General features: G+C 50.1%; 1 protein-coding gene across 4 annotated transcripts in view; it reads right to left on the minus strand.

Moving 5' to 3' along the window:
* NCAM2 (neural cell adhesion molecule 2) overlaps positions 1–12,473 on the minus strand; it is a 244,275-nt gene that overhangs the window by 44,245 nt on the left and 187,557 nt on the right. For all 4 annotated transcript variants that reach the window (XM_029081674.2, XM_029081673.2, XM_029081675.2 and 1 more), the window contains exons 10-11: positions 5,753–5,940; positions 5,062–5,158 (exon numbers count right to left, since the gene is read on the minus strand). In XM_029081674.2, coding sequence (XP_028937507.1) covers positions 5,062–5,158; positions 5,753–5,940 — 285 coding nt within the window. The remainder of the gene's footprint in view (positions 1–5,061; positions 5,159–5,752; positions 5,941–12,473) is intronic.

Below are 12,473 nucleotides of genomic sequence, written 5' to 3' on the forward strand. Positions count from 1 at the left end.
CCAATGTAGAGAAAGGAAAAAAAAAAAAAAAGACCTCCACACTGCTTTTTTCATTTTCTATTCCAGTCTTCCAGAGGAATACTCCATCTCAAATTCATTAACATACCTCAAATGGAAATATTATTTAATCTATTTTCTTATATCAAAGAACTATCATTATAGAGAAAGATAAAAATGCTCCCATCTGAATTTCTTCTAATTTATTTATCTAAAATCCATAGCTTTTTTTTTTTTTTTTTTTTTTTAAAGGCATCTCAACCAACCTGAAAGAAGCACAGTTCTCCCCGAAGAGGAGATGCGAATCGGAACTAGAGCAGCGTGACTCAGTCGGAAGAGCCCGGGCCTGGGAGTCACAGAACCTGGATTCTAAACCCAGCTCTGCCACTTGCCTGCTGTGTCACCTTGGGAAAGTCGCTTAACTTTTCCGTAACTCAGTTTTCTCAACTGTAAAATGGGGGTTCAAGACCTGTTCTCCCTCTTACTTAGAGCAAGATCCCCAAGCGGGATAAGGACCGAGTATTACCTGACTGACTCTAATCTATCCCAGCGCTTGGAACGGTACTTGACGCATAGTAAGCACTTCAACACCACTAAGAAATACCAACCTTGGGCGCTCACTACCTTTCTGCTTTTCTGAGCTGTTAAAAGGCCCATCTCTCCCCGCTCAGCCTCAACTCATGAATCATGGCTTCTAATTCTGACTCTGCCACTTGTCTGTGAGGCCTCGGGGGAGTCACTTCACGTCTCTGGGCCTCAGTTCCTTCATCTGTAAAATGGGGATGGAGACAGAGGGCTCCGTGTGGGACAGGGACGGTCCAATCTGATTTGCTTGTATCCACCCCAGTGCTTAGTACGGTGGCTGACACGTAGTAAATGCTTAAAAAACGCCTCGATTATTACCGCTACCTTGTCCAGATAGATTGTTTCTGTTCTCATACCGTCGGAAAGCAGATGTCATACCGCCCAGAGGGCACTGAAAACGGCACCGTTCGCGGCTAAAAAGCCAGGCTGTTTTCCCCATTGGCTCCACGTCTCCCCAGTTCCTTCCCAGAGCTAGCCCGAGAGGGGCGAGACGTAAATCCCCAATACGCTCAGACACACTCGAGGTTCTAGAGATGGCTGAGCGTTCGTTAAACACGTAATAAAGATGGTGGCACAAACACCATCAACCGTCGATAGCCTTGCTCCAGCCTAAGCCCACGGGAGAGGACGCCAGAAGTAGTCTGGGCATTTATTAAGCGCTCATCTTGGGCAGAGCACTGGAGTAAGCACCGAAGGACTCTTTAAATCGACAGGTTTCCAGCGACACGATTCCAAGAACGGCAGGAGTTGCTTGCACAGCTGGGGATGGATGTGGGGGAAGCTTGGGGTTGCAGCCTAGGGGAGTCCAGGGGCTTTGAGATGTCACCTGCCAGGTTGCATGGGATCCAGCGTTGGCCATTCGACAACTGTTTGGCCCCCGAGGGATGTGTAATTTATTTATATTAATGTCCGTCTCCCTCTCTAGACTGTAAGCCATCTGTGGGCAGGGAACATGTCTGCTTATTGTTATACTGTACTCCCCCAAGCGCTTAGTACAGTGCTCTTTACCCAGTCAGCGCTCAATAAGTACTGAATGACGGAGGGTTGGTGGGAGGGAGAGAGGGAAAGGGGCAGGGGTGGCGTCTGATCCTTGACCAAGCAACAGCGATGGAAAAGCAGGCCTTTCAAAAAGCAGCAGTAACTCTGTTGCTTAACTAGCAAAAAAAAAAAAAATGTTTTCCCCCCGTTCCCTCCTTAGGACATTTTTCAGCTTTGAAGCCTGGAAGTGGAGGTGAGGAGATGGGCTAAATCTCCTTCTGCTAGAAGAGCAATTTTCCTCCGCCGGGGTGAAAACACCCAAGTTTCTGCTGTCTCTAAAATGTACTGCCACTTAGACGGGAAACTTGAAAGGGAGACGAGAGTTCACCGTACGCAGGGAACGTGTCTACCGAGTCAATTATACCGTGCTCTCCCGAACACTTAGCTCAGTGCTCTGCACACAGCGAGGGCGCGGTAAATACGACCGATGGACGGAATATCCGGAACCCAAAGGAGACCAAGTACCGACTTGAGGGACGACTTCCTTTCACTGACACGTCAACCCTCGCCTGTTTGGTTTCCAATTAGCTTCTGGGATAGGAGCGATTCCCGGAAAAAAGCCCAGAAAACTTCCAACGGGTCTTCCAGGAAATGGATTGCCTGGGACTTATCTTTCCTCCACTTCAAAAGGATTTTTTAATTAACTTGGCTCCAACTTTCCCAACCCTCTGTGATCCTCCCTATCTTTAAATACTCATTTAAATCGGGGCACGAGATTAAACAACCTGCTCTGACATCCTCTATCCGATTTTAACTCCATTCTACATTCCGTAAGGGCCTGGCCTAGCGTTATCCTCCCTGTAGGGTAAACCGACACTGAACCCAAGGTCCAATCCAACCTGCCCGGAGTTGGCAGGACAATCAATCCTATTTACTGTTCGCCAACTCTGCACCCAGGACCGCGCGAGGCGTCGGGTCCCGGCGCCGGCCACCGGAAAGGCCGCTTCAAAAGTGCTCGTCTATTTACCTGGGGTTAGCAGAGTGCTCTCCGACAACCGAGCCGACTCAATTGACAGACCACCACTCTCCCCGCCTTCAAAGCCTTATTGAAGGCCCATCTCCTCCAAGGGTCCTTCCCTGCCTGAGCCCTCCTTTCTTCTTCTCCCACTCCCTTCCGCATCACCCTGTCTTGCGCCATTCATCCCACCCCCTGCCCCACAGCACTTACGTCCCTGTCATTTATTCACTTCTTGGACTATCTGACTCGCCCGCTAGACTGTAAGCTCGATATGGGTGGGAACTATATCGTTCTCTTGGATTCTCCCAAGCGCTTAGGAGAATTAGTTAGTGCTCAACAAATGCAACTGACGGATCGCCAAATTCCATCCCACGTCGGGTGGCATTTAAAAGTGACCCCAAGATACCGTTCCGCCATTTCCCGCAAAATCTGGGTGAACAGGACTGATGGTTGCGCTTAGTACGGTAGCAGGCACACGTAAGCGCTTCCCAAATACCGTCTTCAAAAATGACCGTAGAAATTAGAGAAATCAGAGAAGCAGCGTGGCTCGGTGGAAAGAGTCCAGGCTCGGGAGCCAGAGGGCATGGGTTCACATCCCGCCTCGGCCACTTGCCAGCTGGGTGACCTTGGGCAAGTCACTTAACTTCTCTGTGCCTCAGTGACCCCATTCTGTAAAATGGGGATTAAGGCTGTGAGCCCCACGTGGGACAAACTGGTTACCTTGTATCCCCCCAGCGCTTAGAACAGTGCTCGGCACACAGTAAACGCTTAACAAATACCGACATTATTATTATTATTATTATTATTAAATAAAAAATGTCATGTCAGCTGCTTTGGGCCAGATGTTCTTCTGGGGCGGAACACAGTCACCTGACACGTTTAACTGTTTGCTCTCGATTTAGTTTTCAGGACTGAGCTGCCCAGTGTGATGGAGCAAAAACAAACACAGGGGGAATTTGTTCTCGAGATCAAAACACCATAATGTGAGGCACGCGGGATTCGGCTTTGTGGAAGCTGGTGCCAACGTTTTAGACTGTGTCTGCAATGAGTAGGTGGCTCAGAGCCGAGAATAATGATAAATCTGTTAAACTCATACTCTGGGCCAAGCACTCTACTAAGCCCGGCCGTAGTACGGGGTCATCAGGTCCCACAGTCTAAGCAGAAGGGAGAAGAGGGATGGGATCCCCGTTTTGCAGATGAAGGGACTGAGGCCCGGACAAGTGAAGTGACTGGGACGAGGTCACTCGGCAGGTGCGCGGCAGAGCTGGGAGTAGACCCTCACGTCCCCTGCTTAGACATTCGGGCTACTTGGGACGGGACACCGTGTCATCCTACAATAAATGACCTTTCATCTGGGTTAAGCAAGGCCAATAAATATAACCTTGGCTTTCTTTCAAAGGTCTCCCACATTTGAACTGCCAAGCAATCATCTCTTCCCTCCATTACCGACGACGCATTCATGTGCCAATTTTGAGGAGAAAAGGAAATCAGAAATACGGGGGATGGGTGGGAATAACCGCTCTTTTCCAAAGTGACTGGCAATGGGGAAAATCTGCATCCTGAAAATGGTGCAAGGGGAGAGTATCGCGCTCTAACAATTTAGGACAGTGCTCCGCGCACAGCGAGCGCTCGATAAATACAATGGAATGAATGCACGAACAGAGAGGCCGATTCCGCTTTCTTCGCCTTCCTGAACGAATCCTTCAGTCGACGGTATTTATTGGGCGTTGGCAGTGGGTGGAGCATCAGATTGAGCACCTAGGAGATGATACACCAGTCCTCCCTTTCTTTGAAAAGGCAGGAGACCCTCTGGCTGCGGATACCCCGGCCCGCTGAAGGATCCCACGGGCGTGAGTGGACAGCCCGGCCAGGTTCGTCAGACGGAGGGCCGAGAACAAGCGTTTAGTACAGTGCTCTGCCCACGCTCAGTAAGTACCTTCGACCGACTAGAAGGGTGGGCGGTGGTTTGTTGAGGCCGACGACGTGGGTGTCGAAGGTCCGGTGAGAGAGGGGGCGTGGGCTCGCTGGTGGCCTGACTGGGATGAACCATCCAAGCCGCTTTCCGGAAGGAGAGGTTCAGAAGGGCAAGAACCAGCAGGCCCTAGTGGCGAGCGCTTAGTACAGTGCTCTGCGCAGAGTAAGCGCTCAATAAATACGACTGAATGAATGAAGAGCCGGGCCTGGGAGTCAGAGGGCGTGGGCTCTAACCCCGGCTCCGCCCCCTCTCCGCTGTGTGACTTGGGGCGAGACGCTTCGCTTCTCTGGGCCTCGGTTACCTCACCTGGGAAATGGGGGTTAAGACTGTGAGCCCTTGGAGGGGCAGGGACTGCGTCACTTGACTCAACTTACTGAACGCTTACTGTGGGCAGAGCACTGTACTAAGCACTTGGAAGAATCCAAAAGAACTACCGACACATTCCGTGCCCACAACGGGCTAGGTATCCAGCGGGATGACGGGTGAGAGATATCCGGGCAGCACTCACCAGCCAGCGCCAGGATGTATTCTTGGAATCGCGTCCCTATCCGGTTCGTGGCGGTGCAGTTGTAACGCCCAAAGTCGCTGTCAGACGTGGGAGCGACCTGCGGGACGACACAGAAACGCGTCGCATAAGAGCACGTTCTCAGCCCGAGACACCCCCGACCAGGTCTGCCAAGCAGCCTTCCCAGGACCACGGGTCCACTCGTCACCCTCCTCGGTTTCAGCGGAATCAGTGGCATTTATTGAGCACTCGCTCCGTGCGGGGCACCGTCCTGGGCGCTTGGGAGAGTACAACGCAACCGAGTCGGTAGACAGGTTCCTTGCCCACAGTGAGCTCACAGACCATTTATTCTTTCGGTTGCATTTCTTGAGCGTCAAATGGGGATTAAGACTGTGAGCCTCACGGGGGACGGGGACTGTGTCCAACCTGATGACCCTGATTCCACCCCAGCGCTTAAAACAGTGCCTGGCACATAGTGAGCACTTAAATACCTGAAACTACAACATCTTGCCCATTCCCTCTCCTTCACCAAGGGACAACGGGGCATCGACTCTCCTATCCCGGCTTTCTTTCCGCCCCGCCGATTCTACCCCCTCCCAACTTTCTCTTCCTTGCAACCTCCCTCCGTTGTACCAGGAGGTCTATAAACCCCCAGAGCGTAACGTGCCACGTTAAACGACGGTTCGAAGCTCACCTCTAAAATCAGCTTGGTTCCCGTACTGTAGGTCTTTAAGTGGGTGATGTTCTTGGCGGGTAACGCTAATTTTTCTCGTTTCCAGTGGATGGACGCTGGTGGGTTGGACTTGACTTCACAACTGATATTGATGAGGTTTCCTTCCCAAGAATAATAGATTGTTTGGTTGGACACAAACTTGGGAGCATCTGGGGGGAAAAACACACACACACACAAACACACACTTTAGATTCTACCCCAGAAGCTCGTTGTGAGGGGGCAATGTGTCTAACAACCTCTGCCACGGTGAACTCTCCCAAGCGCTTAGGATGGTGGTCTGCACCCAATAAGCGCTCGACAACTACCGACGATTTGGAGATTGGACTTTAGAAGCCCCCACACATAAGCACGAAACAAAGGAGACGCCCTTCTCCGCTGCAGGAAAAGAAAAAAAAAAAAAAAAAAAGGACTTAAGCGACGTTCATTTCAAACCGAAGTCACAGAACATGAGAGACGGAGCGTGTCGTAACGCTACCAAAAGCCGGGGGCTGCAAATGAGAAAAAGGAGAGCAAGGGGCGATCTCTGTGTGTGCGTGTACACATTCAACCCATCAACTCTATTTACTACTAACAATGGAGGTGTTAAGCGCTTACAGTGTGCCAGGCACTGTATTAAGCACTGGGGCTGATAGAAGCAAATCGGGTTGGACACAGTCCCTGTCCCGTGTGGGGCTCAAGTCTCGATCCCCTCTTCCCCGATGAGGTAACTGAGGCCGAGAGACGTGAAGTGACCAACCCAAGGTCACCCGGCAGACAAGAGGAGGACCGAGGATTAGAACCCAGCTCGGACCGCCGGGACTGGGCTCTAGCCACTAGGACAGGCTGCTCCTTCACGTGTCGCCCATGCTCAAAGCAGCCTGATGGAGGGCACGGTTAGCAAGCCCGCGACGGTGGGAAGGGGCCGGGATACCTCCTGGCCGTAGCCCAATATGGGCAGAGACCCCCAGCTCGCGCTAGCTCATGGGAAACTTTAGAGAAGTGTCCACGTTGACTGCTTTTAGTTCACCCGTGTATTCTCCCCCAGCTCCGCCACTCGTCAGCTGTGTGACTGTGGGCAAGTCGCTCGACTTCTCTGTGCCTCAGTGACCTCATCTGTAAAACGGGGATTAACTGGGAGCCTCACGTGGGACAACTGATTACCCTGTATCTGCCCCAGCGCTTACAAGAGTGCTCTGCACATAGTAAGCGCTTAAACACCAACATTGTCATCATCGTGGCTCAGTGGAAAGAGCACGGGCTTTGGAGTCAGGGCTCATGAGTTCGAATCCCAGCTCTGCCACTCGTCGGCTGTGTGACTGTGGGCAAGTCACTTAACTTCTCTGTGCCTCAGTTCCCTCATCTGTAAAACGGGGATTAAGACTGTGAGCCCCACGTGGGACAACCTGATTCCCCTATGTCTACCCCAGCGCTTAGAACGGTGCTCGGCACATAGTAAGCGCTTAACAAATACCAACATTATTATTATTATTATCACTCTGTACTGTGCTCTGCACACAAGAAGCGCTTAAAAACAATAACTACTCCTACCAGTTCAACTGCTACTAGAAGACCAGCGAGGCAGGCTGGATGGTCAAAAGCCTGACCCAAAAACACAGGCTGAAGGAATTCGGTTATTTTGGCAGGGGATGATTTCACCAAACTGAGCCTGGCGGAACATCCCCCTTGAGTTCTGTTTTTGGCTTTTTGAAGGCCGCGGAAAATATCGGCGCACTTTTCAACCGCCTCAGATTTGGCTGTGGCAATTTCAAAAGGGCGCCTTGGATTCTCCGTGTCCCTTTCGCTGAAATATTTAACCAACTCAAAGGTTTGTGCGTCAAAATGGTGGGAACGGCACCTTGCCCTTAGATTCGCAAGCTTCCGTAGTCAGAGTGTCGGACTGCACTCGGTGGTTTGGAGCAGAGCAAGAGGCGAATGTGAGGATACTGAGGGAGGAGATGGATATTCCATAAATCGGGACTTCACAAAACGCCTAGGATTCTCTTTGAAACCAAGAGTTAAGAGAATGAAGTAATGATAAAGGAAAACGCTGCCAATGGCAAGGAGGTTTAAACAGGCTTTTCAGACTAACAGATACAGTGAAAAGATGAAATAGACTAATCCCCCAAATTATCCTCTCTCTCTCTCTCTATATATATGTATGCAAATATGTACACAGACATCAATGTTTATATACACACACATATATATCAATTCACACGCACAAGAAATAGATATCTAATCACTCTCACCGACTCACGCCCAACAGGCTTTTAAAACGAAATTATGGATGGGTCAATCAAGAATATCAACATTAACAATACTGATCATTATAAACTGAAAAACAGCAGAGTTTGCCAAGGGATGTATCAAAGCCCCCTGCTAAGGTCACCGTATAGAGCGCGGCTGTTCCGTTACTTATGAAACATTCATTATACATTATGAGAAATTTCTCATTTAGTTCTTCAGGCAAAATTATCCAATTCTCCCTCATCGGTCATTTGATTAACTTCATGAAGACTCCCTAACGATACCGACGTTCGGAGTAAGAAATGCCTCGGGGCATTTCAGAAATACCCGCGATGTGAGAGTACTTCTATGAGACAGTACAATATTGATGATAGACAACTGATGTTAAATTAAGATTAAAATTCAAATTTGCATTATAATCCCTGATATCAAGCCCGGGATAGATGAACTTGGTTGCGGGCAGGAAATGCGCCAGTTTTATTATTATACGGTACTCTCCCGAGCGCTCAGTATAGTACTTAGTACACGGTAACAACTCAATGAATACGCCTGAATGAATGAGGAGGGATTTGACTCGGAAATGGAAATGTCCACTGGCTCATTTCGCCCACTGGGTCAAGGCAATATATTGATTGTCCCATCCCAAATTTGGCTATTTTATCCCGATTCACTTTGAACGTCCTCCTGTCCGTATCCTCCTACACGTACTACTTGTAAATCATTTTTGGCCTTCCATCTCCCCCAGTGGACCGACATCGACTACTGTTATTGACTGAGCGCTTCCTTTGTTCTAAGTGCTTGGGAGAGCGCAGTGCACAAGAGACGCTCAATGAGTACTACCGAGTGAGTGATTGGCTCATAGGAACTCAACCAGAAAATCTTGATTCCCCTTTAGAAGAAAATTAAATTTGAGACTCTGGAATTCATTGCCCCAAAGGACTTGGGTGTCAATATACATTTCGGAGAGAACAGAACGGAGGGAGGTTGACCCCAATGTTAAGCTCTCTGGGCTGAAAAATGAAAACCGCCTTTATGATCATTAATCTTTCAGTGGGCCCTAACTGGATTGGTGCTTAATTCCATTCTCTACTGTAGCCTCGACGCACTGACCTCGACAGCGGCTTAAAATCAATCTCAACATCATTCTTCAGTGAAATAGGTGAGAGTGCTGAGGAAGCTTACCTTATACCGACTCTGACGGGGGTTCCTGACCTGTCCACAGGGATGGCTTTTCCACCGCTAATGAGTTTCCACCATGACCTCCTGGGTCACGATCAGTTAGCTTGTGCTATCAAAATTCGGTCCTATGAGGCTCCCTGCCTTTGATCACTGGCAGTCATGATAATTCATAATTATATTTAAGCACGCACTACGTGCCCAGGCACTGTACTAAGCTCTGGGACGGCGACGAGCAAATTGGGTTGGACACAGTCCCTGTGGGGTTCACCGTCTCAATCCCCATTTTATTCATTCATTCGTATTTATCGAGTGCTTACCTTGCGCAAAACAGCGTACTAAGCGCTGGGGAGAGTACAATATAACAACACGTAGACGCATTCCTGCCCCAAATGACCTCACTGTTTAGAGGGGGAAAGAGACATTGATATACACACGTTACAGAGATATACAGATAAATACATATGTGCTGTGGGGATGCGAGACAGGATGAATAAAGTAGCAAGTGAGAGCGGCGCAGAAGAGGAGGGTTCAGTCAGGGGAGGCTTCTTGGAGGAGATGGGCCTTCAATAAGGTTTGGAAGTGGGGGAGAGCAATTATCCCGTCTGATACGAGGAGGAAGGGCGTCCCAAGTCAGAGGCACCGAGAGACAAGATACGCACCTTCCTGAGTTACGCATGGCCTACAAAGCGGTTGGGAGGGTACGACATAAGAGTCACGTCCGACCGCATTTATGGAGTGCTTATTGTGTGCAGGGCACTGTACTAAGCACGCGGGACGTTACAATACAACAAAAGACATTCCCTGCCCACCATAAGCTTACAGTCTAGAGGCGGGGAGATAGACATCAATACGAATAAATCAAATTACAGGAACGGCCATAAGTGCTGTGGGGCTGGGAGAGGGGAAGAGCAAAGGGAACAAGTCAGGCCAATGCCAAAGGGATGGGAGATGAGGAGACGTGGGGCTTAGTCTGGGAAGACCGCTTGGAGGAGATGGGCCTCGAATAAGGCTTCGAGGAGGGGGAAAGCACAGGGGACTATTATTTGGAAAAGCTCCTGTCGAAATAAAATGGACACCGTTTCCTTAGAAGACTCGGGAATAGCAGACAGATAAAAGACATCTCTCTCCTCTCCCGCCGCAGTCCCTTGACTGATTTATGGAAGGGCACTGCTCTCTCACAGAACCACATTTGAGGCAGCTCTGCATTTAGGTCTCTGTGCCCAACTCATAAAAAGGTAAAGGCGCAGCACGCGAATGCTGAAGAGCAAATTATGCCAGGAGCAAGTTGACCAGCCTTTCCCCTTTCGCCCCTACCTCTTTCAGACGATCCAGCGGCTTTCAGATGGGCTCTGCTTTGGTTCTCCCTGAGTCCGGCAGGAGGGAAAAGAGTCTGGGGAGATGCCGGGGCTTGGCATCTAAGTGCCCGGCCAATGCCCACCTCGGAGGGATTCCTCCGCCCAGATCGAGTTCCCAGGGATGAGAGCTCTGGGAACCAGGGGGAGAGTCCCCCGAGATTTACACACTCCTCCGGCAGCTCTTCCGCCCAGATCGATGAACCCATCTGCTCTTGGAAGAGGTTTCGCCCGACCCGCTCGTCGTTCTCGTCCTCGTCCTCTCTCCGAATCACTCTGAGTGTCCCCCATTGTCGTAGCGGTCTCCGGCGAGCGCTTACTTCGCGGCACCGTATTAAGCGTCGGACTGGATTCGAGATGGCCAGGTCGGATCCAGTCCCCGTCCCACGGGGGGCCGGGGTCAGACGGGGAGGCAGAACGGCTGGTTCATCCCCATTTAACAGATGAGGCAACTGAGAGTCTATTGGAGAACGCTGATCTTCACCCCAGCCCCACCGCACTGCTCTCAATCAGTCATTTATTGAGCACTTACCGCGCGCAGAGCACTGTCGTAAGCGCTTGGCAAAGTGAAATACCACAGTATAACCGACATCTACTATTTCCCCTTTGCGGAATTCATGAGAAACAGCGTGGCCTAGTGGATAGAGCCCAGGCCTGGGACCTGGGTTCCAATCCTGGCTCTGCCACTTGCTTACTGGATGACTTTGGGCAAGTCACTCTCCTTTGGGCCTCAGTTCCCTCATCCGTAAAATGGGGATTGAGACTGTGAGCCCCACATGGGACAGGGACTATGTCCAACCCCATTTGGATGTATCCACCCCAGCGCTCAGCATCTTTCTTTGGAATAGAAGGTGGACATTCAAAGGACTGCCAATGGCTTCTCGCTAATGCTGAAACGGGAGAGAAAACATTCGCCCAAGTAGTTAAATATAAGCGCCCCTCAGCAATGAAGCCAAGCACCTTGGATCTCCGCACACATTTTCTCTGGGCTTGTTAGGATTTAGTAGCGAGGGAACGCATCGAGGGAGGAAAAAATCCATCATTTGGTGCATCCTCGGGGAAATTACAGGCACGATTTCCTAGATCCAATCCCTCTGGATGTTCAGAGTTCTGGGCAACACCGGACGTGTTCATTTACCTGATCCACGATGGACACTCTGGAATTCCCAAGGCCCCGCGAAATAGGGATGGTCTCCAACCCCATCTGCCTGTATCCTCCACAGCGCTTAGTACGGTGCCCGGCACAGAGTAAGCACTTAAACACCATAATAATGAGAGCGGTTATTACTGTTACTATTATTACTAAATCGGATTGGTGCTTGCGGCTGCTTGACCCGAACACGGGCCAGTCGTCGGTTTTCCCGGACTTTAAAACCGGCAATGGAGATTTTGCCGCTCTAGCGGCCAAGGTACGAAGAAAATTAAACTTGAAAGAGAACTTTCGTTACCTGGGTATTTGCATTTTTCTTACCAAGCATCAGCGCATGCCTCACTCAAGTCTGAAGCGGGTGTGTGCTGTGCGCGAGAAGTCATAATAATAAAAATATTGGGTTATTTAAGTGCTTACAATTTACCAAGCACTGTTCCGAGTTCCAGATACATCAGGTGGGACATAGTCGCCATCCTGCATGGAGCTCCCAGTCTGAGGGAGAGCGTCAAACCCCAATTTAGGGGCAAAAACTGAGGCCCAGAGAATTTTACTGACTTCCCCGGGGTCAAGTGGCAGGCAAGCAGAAGAGCTAGGGTTAGAACTTTCCAGGAGGCCATGGTGCTTCTTGTGCAAAAATTCAGGTATAAACATTCTCAAATGATTATGTTCTTCGTTATGAGTTTCCACGAGGACAGAGCCAAAGATTACTTCCGAACCACGATTTCTCCCCTAATCAATCAAAGGTATCGAGTGCTTGCTCTGTGCAGAGCACTGT

Source organism: Ornithorhynchus anatinus, chromosome 17 (assembly GCF_004115215.2).
Source record: "Ornithorhynchus anatinus isolate Pmale09 chromosome 17, mOrnAna1.pri.v4, whole genome shotgun sequence".
NCBI classification, from domain to species: Eukaryota; Metazoa; Chordata; class Mammalia; order Monotremata; family Ornithorhynchidae; genus Ornithorhynchus; species Ornithorhynchus anatinus.